Source organism: Xyrauchen texanus, chromosome 3 (assembly GCF_025860055.1).
Source record: "Xyrauchen texanus isolate HMW12.3.18 chromosome 3, RBS_HiC_50CHRs, whole genome shotgun sequence".
In the NCBI taxonomy this organism is placed as follows: Eukaryota; Metazoa; Chordata; class Actinopteri; order Cypriniformes; family Catostomidae; genus Xyrauchen; species Xyrauchen texanus.
In genome coordinates, this window is record NC_068278.1 from 15460085 (window position 1) to 15476815 (window position 16731).

The 16731-nt window shown below is 46.1% G+C and overlaps 1 protein-coding gene across 2 annotated transcripts in view; it reads left to right on the forward strand.

Moving 5' to 3' along the window:
• The window catches only part of LOC127630525 (double C2-like domain-containing protein beta), a 352764-nt gene that overhangs the window by 286765 nt on the left and 49268 nt on the right, over positions 1-16731 (forward strand). The window contains exon 12 of one of the 2 annotated variants that reach the window (XM_052108114.1): positions 776-799. The exons of the other annotated variant lie outside the window; for it this stretch is intronic. Coding sequence (XP_051964074.1) covers positions 776-799 — 24 coding nt within the window. The remainder of the gene's footprint in view (positions 1-775; positions 800-16731) is intronic. 2 annotated transcript variants of the gene reach the window in all.

Here is a 16731-nt window from a genome sequence, read left to right on the forward strand (position 1 = left end):
CGCTTTAATTGAAATTAAACATTAAACTAGATAAATGGATATTTAATTGAGCCCCCAGGCAGCAAATTAACATGCTACTTTTTTAATGAAATTATATTCATTCTCATTATTTGTTTTGCCTGTGGTGTCACTGTTTTGTGTTAGTCAGTGCGTGTTCAAAAAGTGTTACATTAAGTTTTATTTGACTGACATATTTCTCCTCCAACTTTTCTGTCTCAGAAGAATACCATGTGTTCTTGTCTAAGTTATATGTATTAAATACAACTTTCCAACTGTGTATAGCATATTTAAAATAAGCCATTTATTTAAAACAAAAGAATGTCTGATGCTGCCTTGATTTCCACAAAAGGTGAAATTGGAAGTTGATCTAACAAGATTTACATTTATATTTCTTTATGTTTGCCACATTACACCTCTGAACACTCCATCACTACATGACAGCTAAATTTGGGGTTATTCTGACAATCCGATTGAGCCATCCAAAAAAACAGAAATATGAAAGTTCTAAATTTAGAGGACTCTATAGGCACAATCCTATGTACATTAATAAACACACAGGCACTTCTTTTTACTTCTCTATTTTCACATCTGAACCTTTTCTTTTACATCATGCTGCTTTTTATTATTTGTATCTTTTCTTCTTCACTTATGTCTGTAAGTTGCTTTCTTTTGTGTCATTGTTGTTTTTCTGCTCTTCTCCACCTTTTCTATCTTGCATGCACACATCCCACTCTCTGCATGGCTGAATGATGTTAATTGTTGTGACGGAGTGTAGCTCCCTGTACCCAGATACAAAAAGGTAAGAAACTCTTTATTTTCTGCTGCTTTCCAATTTCCCAAGCAAATTTCCTCTGTCTCTCTTGATGAACCTCCATTGATTCCCTTTAGCAATGCACACAGCAACTAATTAGCTCTAACATACTCTATGGAATGCGAGGCCTACTATTTAATGTGCATTAGTACATACTGGCATTATACACCAATTTAATATCAGCCAAACCTGCAGGGTGTCCTTTAGATATAAGTAAATTCAGGCCACTCATTTGTACAATCATAACCAATTTTACTATGGCTTTGTTCAGACAGAAGGAACATTTCTGAATGGTGGAATATCCAATTGAAATATGCACAGTTGTTTGTATTCTGAACAGAATTTTTTTTTTTTTTTAAACCATATGTGGTTCAAAATAAAATTGGATTAAAATTGGATTTTTGTCCATATGTTTAAACCACATCGTATTTATATATATTTTTTTATCATTCAGGATGCAACACAACGTCATTATAGGGGTATTTGGGGGGGTCGGGGTTCACAGATATCCTGGATGTCAGGTTTAGTAACTACTAGTTAGTTTGTAACTAAGTGTAAAGGGATTACTGGAAAGGAGGAGGCGAGAACCATCTTGACAATATAAATAATAGTTTTAATATAAAACTGAATCAAAAAGACAAACACACAAAGGTGTCGGACAGCTGTCCGTAAATCTCTCTCTCTCTCTGTCCCACTGCAGTCTCCAGTCGACCTTTATCCCTCTCTGAGGCTTTATTAGCCTGATTAGGGGCCAGGTGTGTGGAATCACGAGCCAGCCCCGCCCTCCGCCCTGTCACATTCCTCCCTTGTTCTCTCAGGCCGGGGAGCCCCGTCTACCTGGATGAGGGAGGGGGCAAAGGGAGGGAAAAAAATCTATAAAATGTGGCACCTACACGCCGTAGCGGTGATCATGCCAAATTAACAAAAAAAAAAATTTTAAATAGAGGGAAAGGCCAACACGGAGCGGCATTTGGAGAGAGAGAGAGAGAGAGAGAGAGTTCTCCAATACACCATAGCTTGGTCCTCGGCCACTCCTCCAACCTCCATAGGATGACAGCCGCGCCTCCCCGGACGAATCGGAGGCAGTCTTCCGGCCCCTGGTCGATGGGCCATTTCTCTCTCCCTGTCCCACTGCAATCTCCAGTCGGCCTTTATCCCTCTCTGAGGCTTGATTAGCCTGATTAGGGGCCAGGTGTGTGGAATCACGACCCGGCCCTGCCCTGCCCTGTCACACTAAGTTGGTGCTTAATTTGGTTGCACCACCTGTTCTTATGGCAAGAATTAGCTAGTAGGTTGTAAACTCTCTGTAAAGTAATGCGTAGTCACACAATATGACGTTTACCAGGATTTATCCAATAAGCAGCCTCCAATTTTGTACACAGAAGTGTTAAAAATCCATGAACTTCAGTTTGATCTTGTTACACCGATTCAGCAAAAAATCTTTCTTTATCCGTACGTCAGGCTGTTTCTGAGGAATTACAATCCTTATTGCAACAAGGTATTATTGAGCAAGTAGATGCTTCCCACGGATCTCGCAAATAGTAGTCACTGTGAAGAAAGGAGGCAAAATCAGACTGCGTATTGACATGGCCCTAATTGTGAAAAACAACCTTTACCTCACATGGACGAACTGTTGAGTGAGTTACACGGTGCTGCTTTCTTCTCGACAATTGATTTAACATCAGTTGGCTTTGCATGTCGAGAGCCGTGATCTCACTGCGTTCATTACGCATGATGGACTTATTTGGATCTGTGATTTCTAAGGACGGAATCTTGCCTGATACTGCGCACATTGAAGCAATCATGGATGCTCCTGCCCCGCAAGTCTTACCGTCACTCCGTTTGTTCCTCGGCTTAATTTCCTAGTACAGTAAATTAATTCCGAACTTTGCCACGGTCGTGGAGCCAATGAGAGCTTTACTGAGAAATTTGACGGAATTACACTTTGAATGGACCGCTGAAGCAGACAGATGTTTTATCAACCTGAAATCAGTGCTTGTGGACAGCCCAGTTCTATCTCTTTTTGATCCTTCTCTCCCAATCAACAGATGCGCCAGATTAAGGACTTGGTGGAGTGCTGTCACAGATTCAGGAGGACGGTATAGAATGCACTGTTGCTTTTGCTCCATGCACCCTCACAGCTGCGGAATGGAAATATTCTACAGTAGAGAAAGAGGCCTTAGCCCGTGTGTTCGCTGTAGAAAAATGGAGACCATACTTATGGGGATACCATTTTACATTACGCACTGATCATAAGGCTTTAACTACTCTGCTCGCCACTAAAGGACTTGGTCTTGCTGGAATGAGAGTGGCACGGTGGTCAGCTCGGCTATTGTGTTTCTCATATGACCTTGTGTACCGCCCTGGTGCTCAAAATCAGGCTGCGGATTGTTTATCAAGAAAACTTTTACCAGTTCCTGCTGAACTAGAAGAAGAACCTGAGATGGTTGCTGCAGTCTTCTCTGGCCTGCATTCCTTATACATGGGGGAATTTAATTCAGCTTCGGAAGCCTGTCCAGAAATTTACTTGCTTAAGACACAAATACAGGCCAGATGACCTTGTGATAAGAAGGATTTTAACCCGGCCTTATCCCCTTTCTTCTTAGTTAGGGATGAATTGTCCGTACTGGATGGACTGATTAGGAGAGGTGAGCATCGGTTCTTTGTACCTGTTTCCCTGCGTGCCCCTCTTGTTAGCCTTGCGCATGAAACTCATCATTGTCTTGTCAGAACTAAACAGAGACTTTGCAAATTGTACTGGTGGCCAAAAATTTACTCTTTAGTGCATACTGTTATTGCTAACTGCTTCCCATGCCAGTTAAATTACAAAACTGCCAAAACTGCACCTGCCCCTTTGCAATCTATAGACTTACCTGACTGTCCTTGGCAGAAACTTAGACTTGATATTGACCTTTTCCAAATGCCGCACCTGGATGTGGTCGTTTCCGTGCTGCATCCTATTTTTGCTCGTGAAGGTAACCCCTTGTTTATTGTTACAGACAATGGACCTCATTCATCTGCCTTTTCTGAATTCCTGTCGGAAAGAGGCATCAAACAGTTGTGTACGAGCGTGGACCACCCCCCAGTGCAACGGTGTAGTTGAGCGCTGGAATCAGATACTGAAAGAATGTCTTTTGTCAGCTGATAGTAAGAGAAAAACATGGAAACCTGCAGTTACTGAGTTTTTGCAGAGCTACCGCACTACACCACACTCTACATTTACATTTACATTTATGCATTTGGCAGACACTTTTATCCAAAGCGACTTACAGTGCACTTATTACAGGGACAATCACCCCAGAGCAACCTGGAGTTAAGTGCCTTGCTCAAGGACACACTGGTGGTGACCATGGGGATTGAACCAGTGACTTTCTGATTAACAGTTATGTGCTTTAGCCCACTATGCCAGCACCACTCCATACAACTGGTGTTTCACCATGTGAACTCCTGCACAATCGGAAAATGAGAACAAAGGTGGACATTTTTTTCCGTGCAGGTGAAGAGTGACAAATGTGCTGATGTAAAGGTCTCTGTTAAAAACTACACTGACACCAGAAGAAGAGCTAAACATACATTCTACAATGAGGGAGATCTGATGAGAGTCAGGAAACCAGAACCTGTACCTAAGGGCAAGTCCCAAATATACATGAACCTTGTCTGTTCGTCAACAAATAGAACAAAATACTTACCTGCTGAGTGATGGAAAAAAATGGAATGGAATGAGGCTTAATAAGTTCCCTACTTTGTGTACAGTGCTCAGATTTACTCAGAAGGAGTGAGAGATCGGTAAAACCACCTAGTGTATGAAAGACTTTGTAAAGTAACTGAAACAAAATACAAAGTATAAGTACACAGGTGAAACTAATTGGTAAAATAAAGTGAAATAAGAACAATGGTAAACAAAATGTTTTTTGTTCTGTTAGATACTGTGTGTTGCATTTATACTATGCTGCTGACCTAAGGGTACTCAGAATTTCATGTCTGTAATTGTAATACTCTGATTCACATAGCTCAAAGTACTTATATGCTAAATGTGTATTAATGTTACAGTTCTGTAATATTGTTTCGAAAATAAGTACTTAGCATATGGTGGTCTGTGGAACAGGCACTTATTAACTTTAACTAAGGGGGGATGTTGTGTCCTGTGTTAAACAGTAGAGGGCGCTCCCGGGAGAAAAGAAAAGAGAGGGATAAAGGAGATGGAGAGAACAGAGTAGGGGTAGTGAGTGTTATGCATTCGTGTTGTTACAGAAAATAAAGAAGAAATAAAAAGTACTTCTGCCTGCTTATTTATGAAGTATAGTTTCTCCACCCAACTCCTGGCAACTTGCAATACAACAGCCACAACTAGGCTAAGTTGAAAGCAGAGAACTGGGGAAAGGGTAGATGAAGTGAATATTCCTAGTAACTTCCAATCAATATACGTTGGGGAGCTGATGAAAAGGAAATACTTGACATTGTTAATAATTGTAAGAATAAAAATTCTGCTGATTGTAATAACATTGACATGTCATTATTAAAAAATATTATAGAATATATTGTAAAACCATTTACATATATCTGTAATCAGTCCTTTTAACAGGTATATTTTCGAGTAATATGAAAACAGCAAAAGTTATTCCTATTTTTAAAAGTGGAGACAGACATCTCTTTTCCAATTACAGACCAATTTCTCTGCTTTCACAATTTTCAAAAATCTTAGAGAAATGATTTGTATGTAGGCTTGATCATTTTATAGATAAACACAATTTATTGAGCGATCATCAGTATGGCTTTAGAGTTGATAGGTCAACCTCAATGGCAGTGATGGAACTGGTAGAACTATGGGATGTGTCCTAGACATTTTTGCAGATGATACAAATTTATGTTGTTCCGGTAAAAATCTGGAACAGCTTCTGAATACAGTGGAACTTGAATTGATAGTCTTAAAAAAATAGTTTGATGATAATAGACTTTCATTGAATTTAAGTAAAACAAAGTTCATAATATTTAGTAATCGGCAATGTATTACTAAAACTAAAATTAGAATTAATAATGAGGAAATAGAAAGAGTGTATGAAAATACATTTCTGGGTGTTATAATAGATCATAAATTAAGTTTGAAACCACATATAAATAATGTAAAAACAAAATTGTCTAAATCCATTGCAATATTAAATAAAACAAAACATATTTTGAATGAAAACTCAATATTGTATTGTTCACTCATAGTTCCATACATTACTTACTGTGTGGAGGTATGGGGTCATACATATAAAGCCAACATAAATCCAATATATATGTTACAGAAGAGAGCAATACGGATTGTAAAAAAGGGTAGATTATTACGAACCAACAAACATATTATTTAATGAATTACATGTTTTAAAATTTGTTGATTTGGTTGATTTTTACACTGCGCAGATAATGTATAAAGTATATAATAATTTACTTCCAAATTGTATTCAGAGGTTGTTTGAAATAAAGAGAAAGCCAGTATAAACTAAGGGGAATGAACATGTTTAAAAAAATAAGGGCAAGAATGAATAGAAAAAAGGATGATACATAACTATATACCTCAATATGAATAATTTTTGTATATAATATTTAAACTATTGTATTAATGTCTGAATGTTATGTATGCACATTTGTGAAATTTCTTATGTTACTGTTTTGTTTATCTTGTATGAATCAAATTCACTGAGAAAAGTGACGCTCATTAGATAAATATGTAAGAAGGGTAGGCACAATAAGCAAAGGCTTCAGCCCACACCTTTTTCGGTTGTTATGTATATTTTAATTCATTATGGAAAATTGTATTTGAGGACCGAAATACATTTTTTGAATTGAAAATTGAAATTGAATTGAAGTTTTAACTTGCGCACTGCTGGTGCAGCTGGCCCCAGTTCAATAAATGATGCAGCTCATGAATGCACAGAAATTTAAATAATGTTTTACTGTTTTGATAAATAGTCATTCTTGATGACTTATTCAAGTGCTCAAATAAATACTTTACAAAATTAATTTGAAGTCCCTACATCTAGGGATACCATGGGTCTGTTGAATGCTTGATTCTGATTGGTTGTGGGATGTTCTAAGGTGTGTAAATATTTTTCAAGTAAACACACAGTTATAAAGTAATTTCAGGCCCACGCTCACACACATACATGCTCACACACACACACACATATGCTACACACACACACACACACACACACACACACATCCTTGTTTATCCAATAATAGACACAGCACAAGCCGTCATACTATTTCTGAAGTGACATTTTTCAATAACTAACGGAGGTTTTTTAAACAATTTAATGGGCCTTCAATTGTTCCTTACTTCATCCCCACTGAGATGCAGGAGTGTGCTGACATGATGACTCATTAAGTGTGTGTGTTACGCATATACTGTGTGTCCATGAATGTGTGTGTGCAAGTGCGAAAATGTGTGTGTGTGTGTGCAAGTGTATGTGAGCGTGTATTTATCAATTTGTGGGGACCAAATGTCCCCATAAGGATAGTAAAACCCGAAATTTTTGACCTTGTGGGGACATTTTGTTGGTCCCCATGAGGAAAACAGCTTATAAATCATACTCAATTATGTTTTTTTAAAATGGAAAAATGCAGAAAGTTTTCTGTGAGGGTTAGGTTTAGATGTAGGGTTAGGTTTAGGGGATAGAATATAAAGTTTGTACAGTATAAAAACCATTATGTCTATGGAAAGTCCCCATAAAACATGGAAACACTACTGTGTGTGTGTGTGTGTGTGTGTGTGTGTGTGTGTGTGTGTGTGTGTGTGTGTGTGTGTGTGTGTGTGTGTGTGTGTGTGTGTGTGTGTGTGTGAGCGTGTATTTATCACTTTGTGGGGACCAAATGTCCCCATAAGGATAGTTAAACCCGAAATGTTTGACCTTGTGGGGACATTTTGTCAGTCCCCATGAGGAAAACAGCTTATAAATCATACTAAATTATGTTTTTTGAAAATTTTAAAATGCAGAACGTTTTCTGTGAGGGTTAGGTTTAGGGGTTGGGTTAGGTTTAGGGGATAGAATATAAAGTTTGTACAGTATAAAAACCATTATGTCTATGGAAAGTCCCCATAAAACATGGAAACACAACAAGTGTGTGTGTGTGTGCGAGAGAGAGATTGAGAGAGAGAGAGAGAGAGAGACGGAGCGTGTGCGATTACCTGTTGCCACACCCAAGCAGAGATGCTGTCAGCTTTCTCAATGGAAAAGTGCTTTATTTACACTTTAGTTTAGAATGGCATGAACATAAGTGGAGTGATACACACAGTGAAGTGTCCAAGCATGGAACGTCTCTCATCCAATCAGATTCGAGGACCGGAACTAACTGTTGTATATATTTTTCAACAATTCAATGGTCTGTCGTCAAATATATTTTGATACAGCTCAAGCCTTCTTTGCTAATTCAAAAACTTCATGTTAGAACCAGCAACAGAGGATGTGCTGCTTTTGTGTGTGTGTGTGTGTGTGTGTGTGTGTGTGTGTGTGTGTGTGTGTGTTTGTGAGGGGGGGGGTTACCCCACAGATATTTCAGATAATGTAGAAACTTATATTGATCAGTTGTATCTAGCTCAAGACTTCATTGCTAATTCCAAAACATCAAGTTAGAACTAGCAACCGAGGATGCGCCGCTTTTCGGCATAGGAGTAAAAAGGTTGTGTGTGTGTGTGAGCACGAGCATATATGTGTGTTTGTGTGAGTGTGTGCGAGCATGTGTGTGTGTGTATGTGTGTGTGTGTGTGTAAGTGCGGGTGACGAGGGAATGCAAGGGCTCTTTTTAATCAACAAATCAATTTTACTTTAACCAATAACTTTTAACAGGTTCTTTTGTTGTGGTAGCCTGTAGGTCTCTTTGAAATAACTGAAATATTTTTGCGAAGTGATATGGACCTGTAACTACTTTATAGCCATGCGTTTACTGAAAAATAATTGCACACCTTAGAACATCCCTCAACTAATCAGAATCAAGCATTTAACAGACCCAAGTTATTAAGGTTTACAACAGAAATTTGGCGACACACATCTTGGCGATTTTGAAACGTATTACTCCAGTAAGTCCTCGAGTAAAGCAGCACGAGCCTCCTTTGCTAGTTCTAACATTATCGAATAAACAAAGGAAGAAAGTACTTCCACTCACAAGAGCGTTTTAGGAACGAAAACCAGAAAATGCTGCTCCGTTGTGCATCGTGACCGCATATCCACCTCGGGTGTAATGGTCCGTCATCAATTATTCCTTACATATACTATATACAATATATATACTATACACAGTATGTATACTATATACGTATATATGTATATAATATGTATATATATGTATATAACTTCTACTTCAAACTACTTCAAAGTATTCTCCCAGTTGAAAACAAAAATTTGAATTTTTTTTAATTACCAGTTTATCTTAATATGATATAATCTATGGATGGATGGATGGATGGATGGATGAAGTGCAGAGTTACATACGAACAGTTTTTCTCCCTAAGAAGTTTTGTCTCTTAAATTCTTTATGTTTAAACCTTTAATGCGCCGCTGCTACAGCCATCGAAGTGTCACTTGTTAACTGTTGGACGTCAAGTCTTCTGCTGTGAGTAATGTTCCTGCATAATCCACAGGTTTATTTGTGAGGTGGTGTGGAGAGTATTAATTAGGAGTCATTCTACAGATTCTGACTGATACTGCCTTAATAAATAGTTTAGCAGTACTAAAAGCATATCAAACAGTTGGATGCCATGAACTACATGTTGTACCCCCACAATATTTATAATCTTACAGCTATGTACTTTTAATGTGATCACACTGTGACTCCAAGAGCTCTGGTTACATTGAAACACCTTACTCTGTGTCCAGAATGTTTTTTTTTTCTTTTTACTATTATAGTTCCCCTTCTGTCGCTCTCTCCATGTTGTGTCGGAGAAGCGACGCTAGGGGTCTCTCTTGAGCGTCGATATCCACCTCTGATCTATGAAAAAAGGCCAATGAGAGTTGGCAGCCAGTATTTGCATGTCCCGCCCCCGGACATACGGGTATTTAAGCGGCGCAAATACGGGAGTTCATTCAGAAAATTTCTTCGGAGCCAATGGTCTGTCTGCAGTTTGCTGCGAGTTACACACCACTATTACGTTCCTGTTTCCTCTGACGATCTGCATGCTGTTGAATTTGACGGCGCACAACAGCGGCTTTCTCTTACTTTGCACGGCGTGCATTGTTGCCCCTGAGCACTTCGACAGCGCAGACACACACACATACTGTGTATTAAAAGAGTTATTTCCCTTAAAAGAGTGAATTTCTCTAAAAGAGCAAAACACAGCGGCGTTGAACGTCCTTTTCAAGACGCGTCTTTTTCAAGATGCCCTTCCGCCCCTGTGTTGTTCCTGGATGTGGTAGAGTGCTCTCCGCTTCAGACGGCCACAGGCGCTGTCTCGTGTGTTTGGGCCGCGATCACACTGAGGCGGCGTTTGTGGATGGCTCATGTTCTCACTGCGAGAACATGACCATGACCACGTTGTGGTCGCGGCTTGCTTTCAACAGAGAGCAAGCCACCCCAGCTGCACCCCGCATTGCTCCTTCTTCCCACGGGATTGAGGACGATGCGGTTGGCGATGGGGGCGATTTGGGGGCGGCAGCGGGTGCAGTTTTGCCGGGTAGCCCCCCGCAAACCTCCCGTTCCCCGACGCGCTCGCTGGTCCCCGTCTACGCTCGCGGCGATAGCGGCTCACCTCACGGCCCGGCTGTCTATCCTCCCGAGCCCGAAGCAGATGAGCTCGCCGCTGCATCGGAGAGTGTGATGTCTGATGCCAAGGACTCCCCTGGACTGCCGCCTTCGGGCCAGCAGGCCCAGGCTGAGGCCGACAGCTCAGATGTCTGACATGCTTTCCGGGCCGCCGTGAGCGTGGGGTTGGATTGGAACCCTCCATCCTCCCCACAGCCTTCACGGTTGGATGACCGGTTCCTGGGGGCAGCGCGCGTTTGCGACCACGCATCCCCCGGTCCAGTTTTTCCCGGAGGTGCATGACGAGCTGACGCTCACGTGGAGAGCCCCGCTCTCCACTCGTCTAGGTGCCACCCGCTCCACTCTCACCACCCTCGATGGCGAGAGCGCCACGGATACGGGCGATTCCCCAGGTCGATAGGGCAGTTAGCGTACCATCTATGCCCGGTAGCCCTACCTCCTGGCGTGGCCGCCCGTACTCCCATCCAAGCCCTGTAGGACAACATCCTCGCTCAACGCGAAGGCCTACAGTGCGGCTGGACGCGCTGCCTCCGCCCTGCATGCGATGGCCCTCCTGCAAGTCCACCAGGCCAAAGCACTCAGAAACATGCATGGGGGTGGACCTGATCCTGATGTGCTGCAGGAACGGCGCTCAGCGACCGACCTCGCCCTGAGAGCGACGATGGCCACAGCGCAGGCACTCGGACAGGCGATGGCCACCCTAGTTGTCCAGGAACGCCATCTCTGGCTCAATCTGGTCGAGATGCATGAGGCCGACAAGAACCGCTTCCTAGACGCACCTGTCTCCCAGATTGGCCTTTTCGGCGACACCGTCGAGGACTTCGCCCAACAGTTCTCCGCGGTGAAGAAGCAGACGGAGGCCATCTCTCACATCATGCCCCGCCGCACACACCTGCCGCTACGGGCCCTACCCCGTCTGCTCGCCGAGGGCGCCCCCCTGCGGCGAAGAAACCAGCTCCTGCTCTGCCCCAACCCGGGCCCAGCTCTCAGCCCCAGCGTCGAGCACCCCGCAGGCGGCGTACGCCCCCTGTCTCACGAACCCCCTCTAGGACCCGGAAGGCTCCCAAGCATTCCTGAGACAGTCGACCCAGAGCCGAAGACGTTAGCTCCGGAGGTGGTAAGACCGCTCCGTCCCCCGGTGGAGGGCCGGGAGGAGAATCCTTTGTTTTTTCATTTGCCACACCCCCTGACGGGGGCTGTGGTACCCACATTCTCAATAAAAGAGCTATTTCCTTTGCCTCTGGGTCACCTGGCCCGCAAATGCCGTTCTCACGGCAATCTGCTTTCAGATTACGCCTGCCCATGACTGTCCCCCGGCTGGCCAGTTCAGACGAGTCCAGAGGACGCCAACATCAGACCTCCTCCTCAGTCACGAACCCGCCCCCTGCCGGGCGCGCGAAGCAAGGTAAGTGCTTTGAGTCTATTCTCAGCACCTCAGCCTCAGGCCGCAACGAAGCCGCCCGACACTGCATTACCTGTTCCGCCCCGCTGCGAGGCCCCGCCGGGTACGTCCAAAATACTCGTCCCTTTGGTGCCCCTAGCGCAGAGCTGGGAAGTGTGGTTTTCGCTTCCCAATGCGTCACGCTGGCTGCACCGGACCATTCGATACGGTTACGCAATTCAGTTTGCCCGGCTCCCGCCCCCCCTTCAGGGGCGTCCGCTTTTCCGCAGTACACGGCGAGCATGCCAGTTCCCTGCGCACGGAAATAGCGACCCTCTTAGCCAAGGGCGTGGTAGAGCCCGTCCCTCCAACCGAAATGAGGAACGATTTCTACAGCCCTTACTTCATTGTACCCAAGAAAGGCGGCGGCTTACGACCAATCCTGGACCTGCGAGTTTTCAATCGGGCCTTGTTAAAACTCCCGTTCAAAATGCTCACGCAGAGAAATATTCTGGCTGGTGTTCAGCATCTAGATTGGTTCGCAGCGGTAGACCTGAAGGACGCGTACTTCCACGTCTCAATTCTGCCGCGACACCGACCCTTCTTACGGTTTGCGTTCGACGGCCAGGCATTTCAGTACAAAGTCCTCCCCTTCGGCCTGTCTCTGTCCCCTCGCGTCTTCACGAAGGTCGCAGAGGCGGCCCTTGCCCTGCTATGAGTAGCCGGCATTCGCATTCTCAACTACCTCGACAACTGGCTCATCCTAGCACACTCTCGAGAGTTACTATGCACACACAGAGACCAGGTGCTCCGGCACCTCAGCCACTTGGGGCGTCAGGTCAACTGGGAAAAGAGCAAGCTCACTCCGGTTCAGAGCATCTCTTTTCTCGGGTTGGAGTTAGACTCAGTCTCGATGACAGCACGTCTCACGAGCGAGCGTGCTCAGTCGGTGCTGGACTGCCTCGCTTCCTTCAAGCCAGGCACAGTGGTCCCTCTAAAACTTTTCCAGAGGCTCCTGGGGCATATGGCGTCCTCCACGGCGGTCGTGCCGCTGGGGTTGATGCATATGAGACCACTCTCAGACTCGAGTCCCGAGACAAGCATGGCACCACGGCACGCATCGGGTAAGGATCACCCCCGCCTGCCTCAAAACACTCCGACCCTGGACAGACCTCTGCTTTTTACGGGCAGGAGTGCCCCTGCAGCAAGTGTCCCGACGCGTTTTGATCACAACCGATGCCTCCCGGTCCGGGTGGGGTGCCGTGTGCAGCGGGCACGCAGCAGCGGGCCGTTGGAAAGGGGCCCCGCTGCGTTGGCACATCAACTGCCTGGTGTTGCTGACCGTCCTTCTTGCTCTCAGGAAGTTCCTCTCGTTAGTTCGGGACAAACACCTCGTGAGATCGGACAGCACCACGATGGTGGCGTACGCTCCCGCCACATGTCACAACTCGCCCACCGTCTCCTCCTATGGAGCCAGCAGCGACTCAAGTGAGCCTTCTTGCACCGGTGCCGTGCAAGGTCAGGGAGGACGAGGAGCAAGTCACGTTAGTGGCCCCCTACTGGCCCACTCGGACTTGGTTCTCGGAACTCAGACTTCTCGCGACAGCTCCTCCCTGGCAAATTCCCCTGAGAAAGGACCTCCTCTCTCTGGGACGGGGCACGCTCTGGCACCCGCGCCCAGACCTCTGGAACCTCCATGTCTGGTCCCTGGACGGGATGCGGAAGAGCTAGCCGGCTTACCGGCGACCGTTGTGAATACAATCAACCAAGCCAGAGCCCCCTCTACCAGGCACCTTTACACCCTAAAGTGGCGCTCGTTTGCAGATTGGTGTTCTTCCCGAAACAAAGACCCGCAGAGATGCGCGATCAAGTCAGTGCTCCTGTTCCTACAGGAGATGCTGGACAGGAGCCTGTCCCCGTCCACCCTCAAGGTGTATGTTGCCGCCATTGCCGCCCACCACGATCCTGTAGACGGCAAGTCTTTGGGTAAGCACGACCTGATCCTCAGGTTCCTGAGAGGCGCCTGGAGGTTGAATCCCTCCCGGCCAGGCCTAGTTCCCTCCTGGGATCTCTCGGTAGTCTTGGCAGGACTCCAGAGACCCCCCTTCGAGCCGCTTGAATCAATTGGACTCAGGGCCCTCTCTCTTAAGACGGCCCTGCTGATCACGCTCACCTCTATCAAGAGGGTCGGGGACCTGCAAGCGTTCTCTGTCAGCGACACTTGCCTGGAGTTCGGTCCGGCAGATACGTCTGTGATCCTAAGGCCACGACCAGGCTATGTGCCCAAGGTTCCTACCACACCATTCCGAGATCAGGTAATGAACCTGCAAGCGCTGCCCCGGGAGGAGGCAGACCCAGCCCTTTCGTTGCTATGTCCAGTGTGCGCCCTGCGTATTTACCTGGACCGCACACAGAGCACCAGACGCTCTGAGCAGCTCTTTGTCTGCTTTGGGGGACGTCAGAAAGGGAATGCCATCTCCAAACAGAGGCTCGCCCACTGGGTTGTTGACGCCATCACACTGGCTTATCACACCCAGGCCGTGCCCCTACCCTTGCGGGTCCGAGCTCACTCAACAAGGGGTGTTGCGTCCTCGTGGGCACTGGCCAAGGGCACCTCCCTAGCAGACATCTGTAGAGCCGCGGGTTGGGCAACACCCAACACCTTCGCGAGGTTTTACAACCTCCGCGTTGAGTCGGTTGCGTCTCGTGTTTTCTCAGGTCCGAGCCCGTAGAACTCGGTAACACGTAGACTGACCGGCCGGGTGGCTCGCTTGCGCCCTTTTCCTGACGTCAAGGTTAAGTAGTGCGCCTTTTTTCCCAGGGCGCCCCACTCCGAGTCGGGACCCTGGTCGATTCCTCCCCAGCCCTCCGGGTCCGCGGTTCAGCGGAGGAACTCGCCGACCCAAGCCACTGCGGGTACTCTGATGGCTACCCTGTACTGGTATAGGTGCTCCACAGGTAAGGCCTCCTGCTCGGACTCCCCCTGTGTGTAATTCTACGGTTCTGTCCCCTTACGAGTGGACCCCCGTGTCTCCCTTAGGCAGTTACAGCTGCCCCAGTCGCCATGCTGCAGCAACTCCCCCCTTTCGAGGCTGGATCTACCACCGCACCATACTTTCCACACGAGTCCTAAGACGGCCGTGTGACGTGTCTACCACTTTTCCTCCCCAAGAAAAAGGGCAGGTGTGGTCTCCGCAGGGTCTGGGTAAGACCCCCTTCCCTATATGCGTGTAAGGGCCCCGGCCGTGATTGCTCTATGCAAGAAACATAGAGAGAAAAGAGGCCCAGCCAGGCTGGCCCGTTCCCATGTTGGCAAACATCGCCTTGTTCCCCTCTCAGGGTAACTAGAAGGATCCCGATGTTCATATGGGGCATTGGGGAAGGGTACGTGCAGCCAGGTACAGATGATGCGCGGCACTGGATGAATCCCTGCCCGCCTCTGTATCGGCAGTCCCCGTACACGGTTCAGCACATGGCAAGATTGGAATGGGTCCCCTAGTGTCGCTTCTCCAACACAACGTGGAGAGAGCGACAGAAGGGGAACGTTTGGTTATGTATGTAACCTCCGTTTCCCGAGGTGACACGAGCCACTGTTGTGGCCGGACCATTTCCGGCTCCTCAGAAAAATCCTGAATGAACTCCCGTTTTTGCGCCACTTAAATACCCATATGTCCGGGGGCGGGACATGCAAATACTGGCTGCCAACTCTCATTGGCCTTTTTTCATAGATCAGAGGTGGATATCGGCGTTCAAGAGAGACCCCTAGTGTCGCTTCTCCGACACAACGTGTCGTTCCCTCCCTCGGGGAACGGAGGTTACATACGTAACCAAACGTTTTGTGCAATGTGAAACTGATCAGTCACAACATTAAGACCACTGACAGGTGAAGTGAATAATATTTACTATCTCATTACAATAGCACCTGTCAAGGGGTGGGATATATTAGGCTGCAATTGAACTGTCAATTCTTGAATTTTCAAAAGTGGTCCAAGGAAGGACAACCGGTGAAAGTACAACAGGGTCATGGGTGCCCAAGGCACCTTTATGCGTATGGGGAGTGAAGGCTAGCCTGTCTGGTCCGATGCCACAGAAGAGCTACTGTAGCACAAATTGTAGAAAACATTTATGCTGGCCATGATAGAAAGGTGTCAGAACACACCGTGCATCGCAGCTTACTACGTATGGGGTTGTGTTGCCGTAGATTTGTCAGAGTGCCCATGCCGACCCCTGTCCACTGCCGAAAGTGCCTACAATGGGCATGTGAGCATCAGAATTGGACCATGGAGCAATGGAAGAAGGTGGCTTGGTCTGATGAATCACGTTTTCATTTAGATCATGTGGATGTCCTTATTTTTGTGCATCGTTTATCCGGGGAAGAGATGGCAGCAGGATACACCATGGGAAGAAGGCAGGCTGGCGGATGCAGTGTGATGCTCTGGGCAATGTTCTGCTGGGAAACCTTGGGTCCTGGCATTCACGTGTGTGTAAGTACACTCACCTAAAATGCATAAGCATACACCCATCCTAACAAAAACAACTGAGGGAGATGCTGTAGATGCACACAGTTGCAGCCTATTCATTATGCGGGTTCTCTGTTCAATTACCATATGAGAAAGAAATGTAATAGCCAAAGACTAATTTCTCCATTCATCATAAAGACTTTATGAAAAACCTTTATTGAAAATGATGCTTAAACTTAAACCCATGGGCAAGCACTTTATCTTAATTGAAGATCTTGTAAGTGGAGCAATGAGTAAGCCAACAAAAAAGGAAAGATGCCAACAGACAAGAAATGATGCCA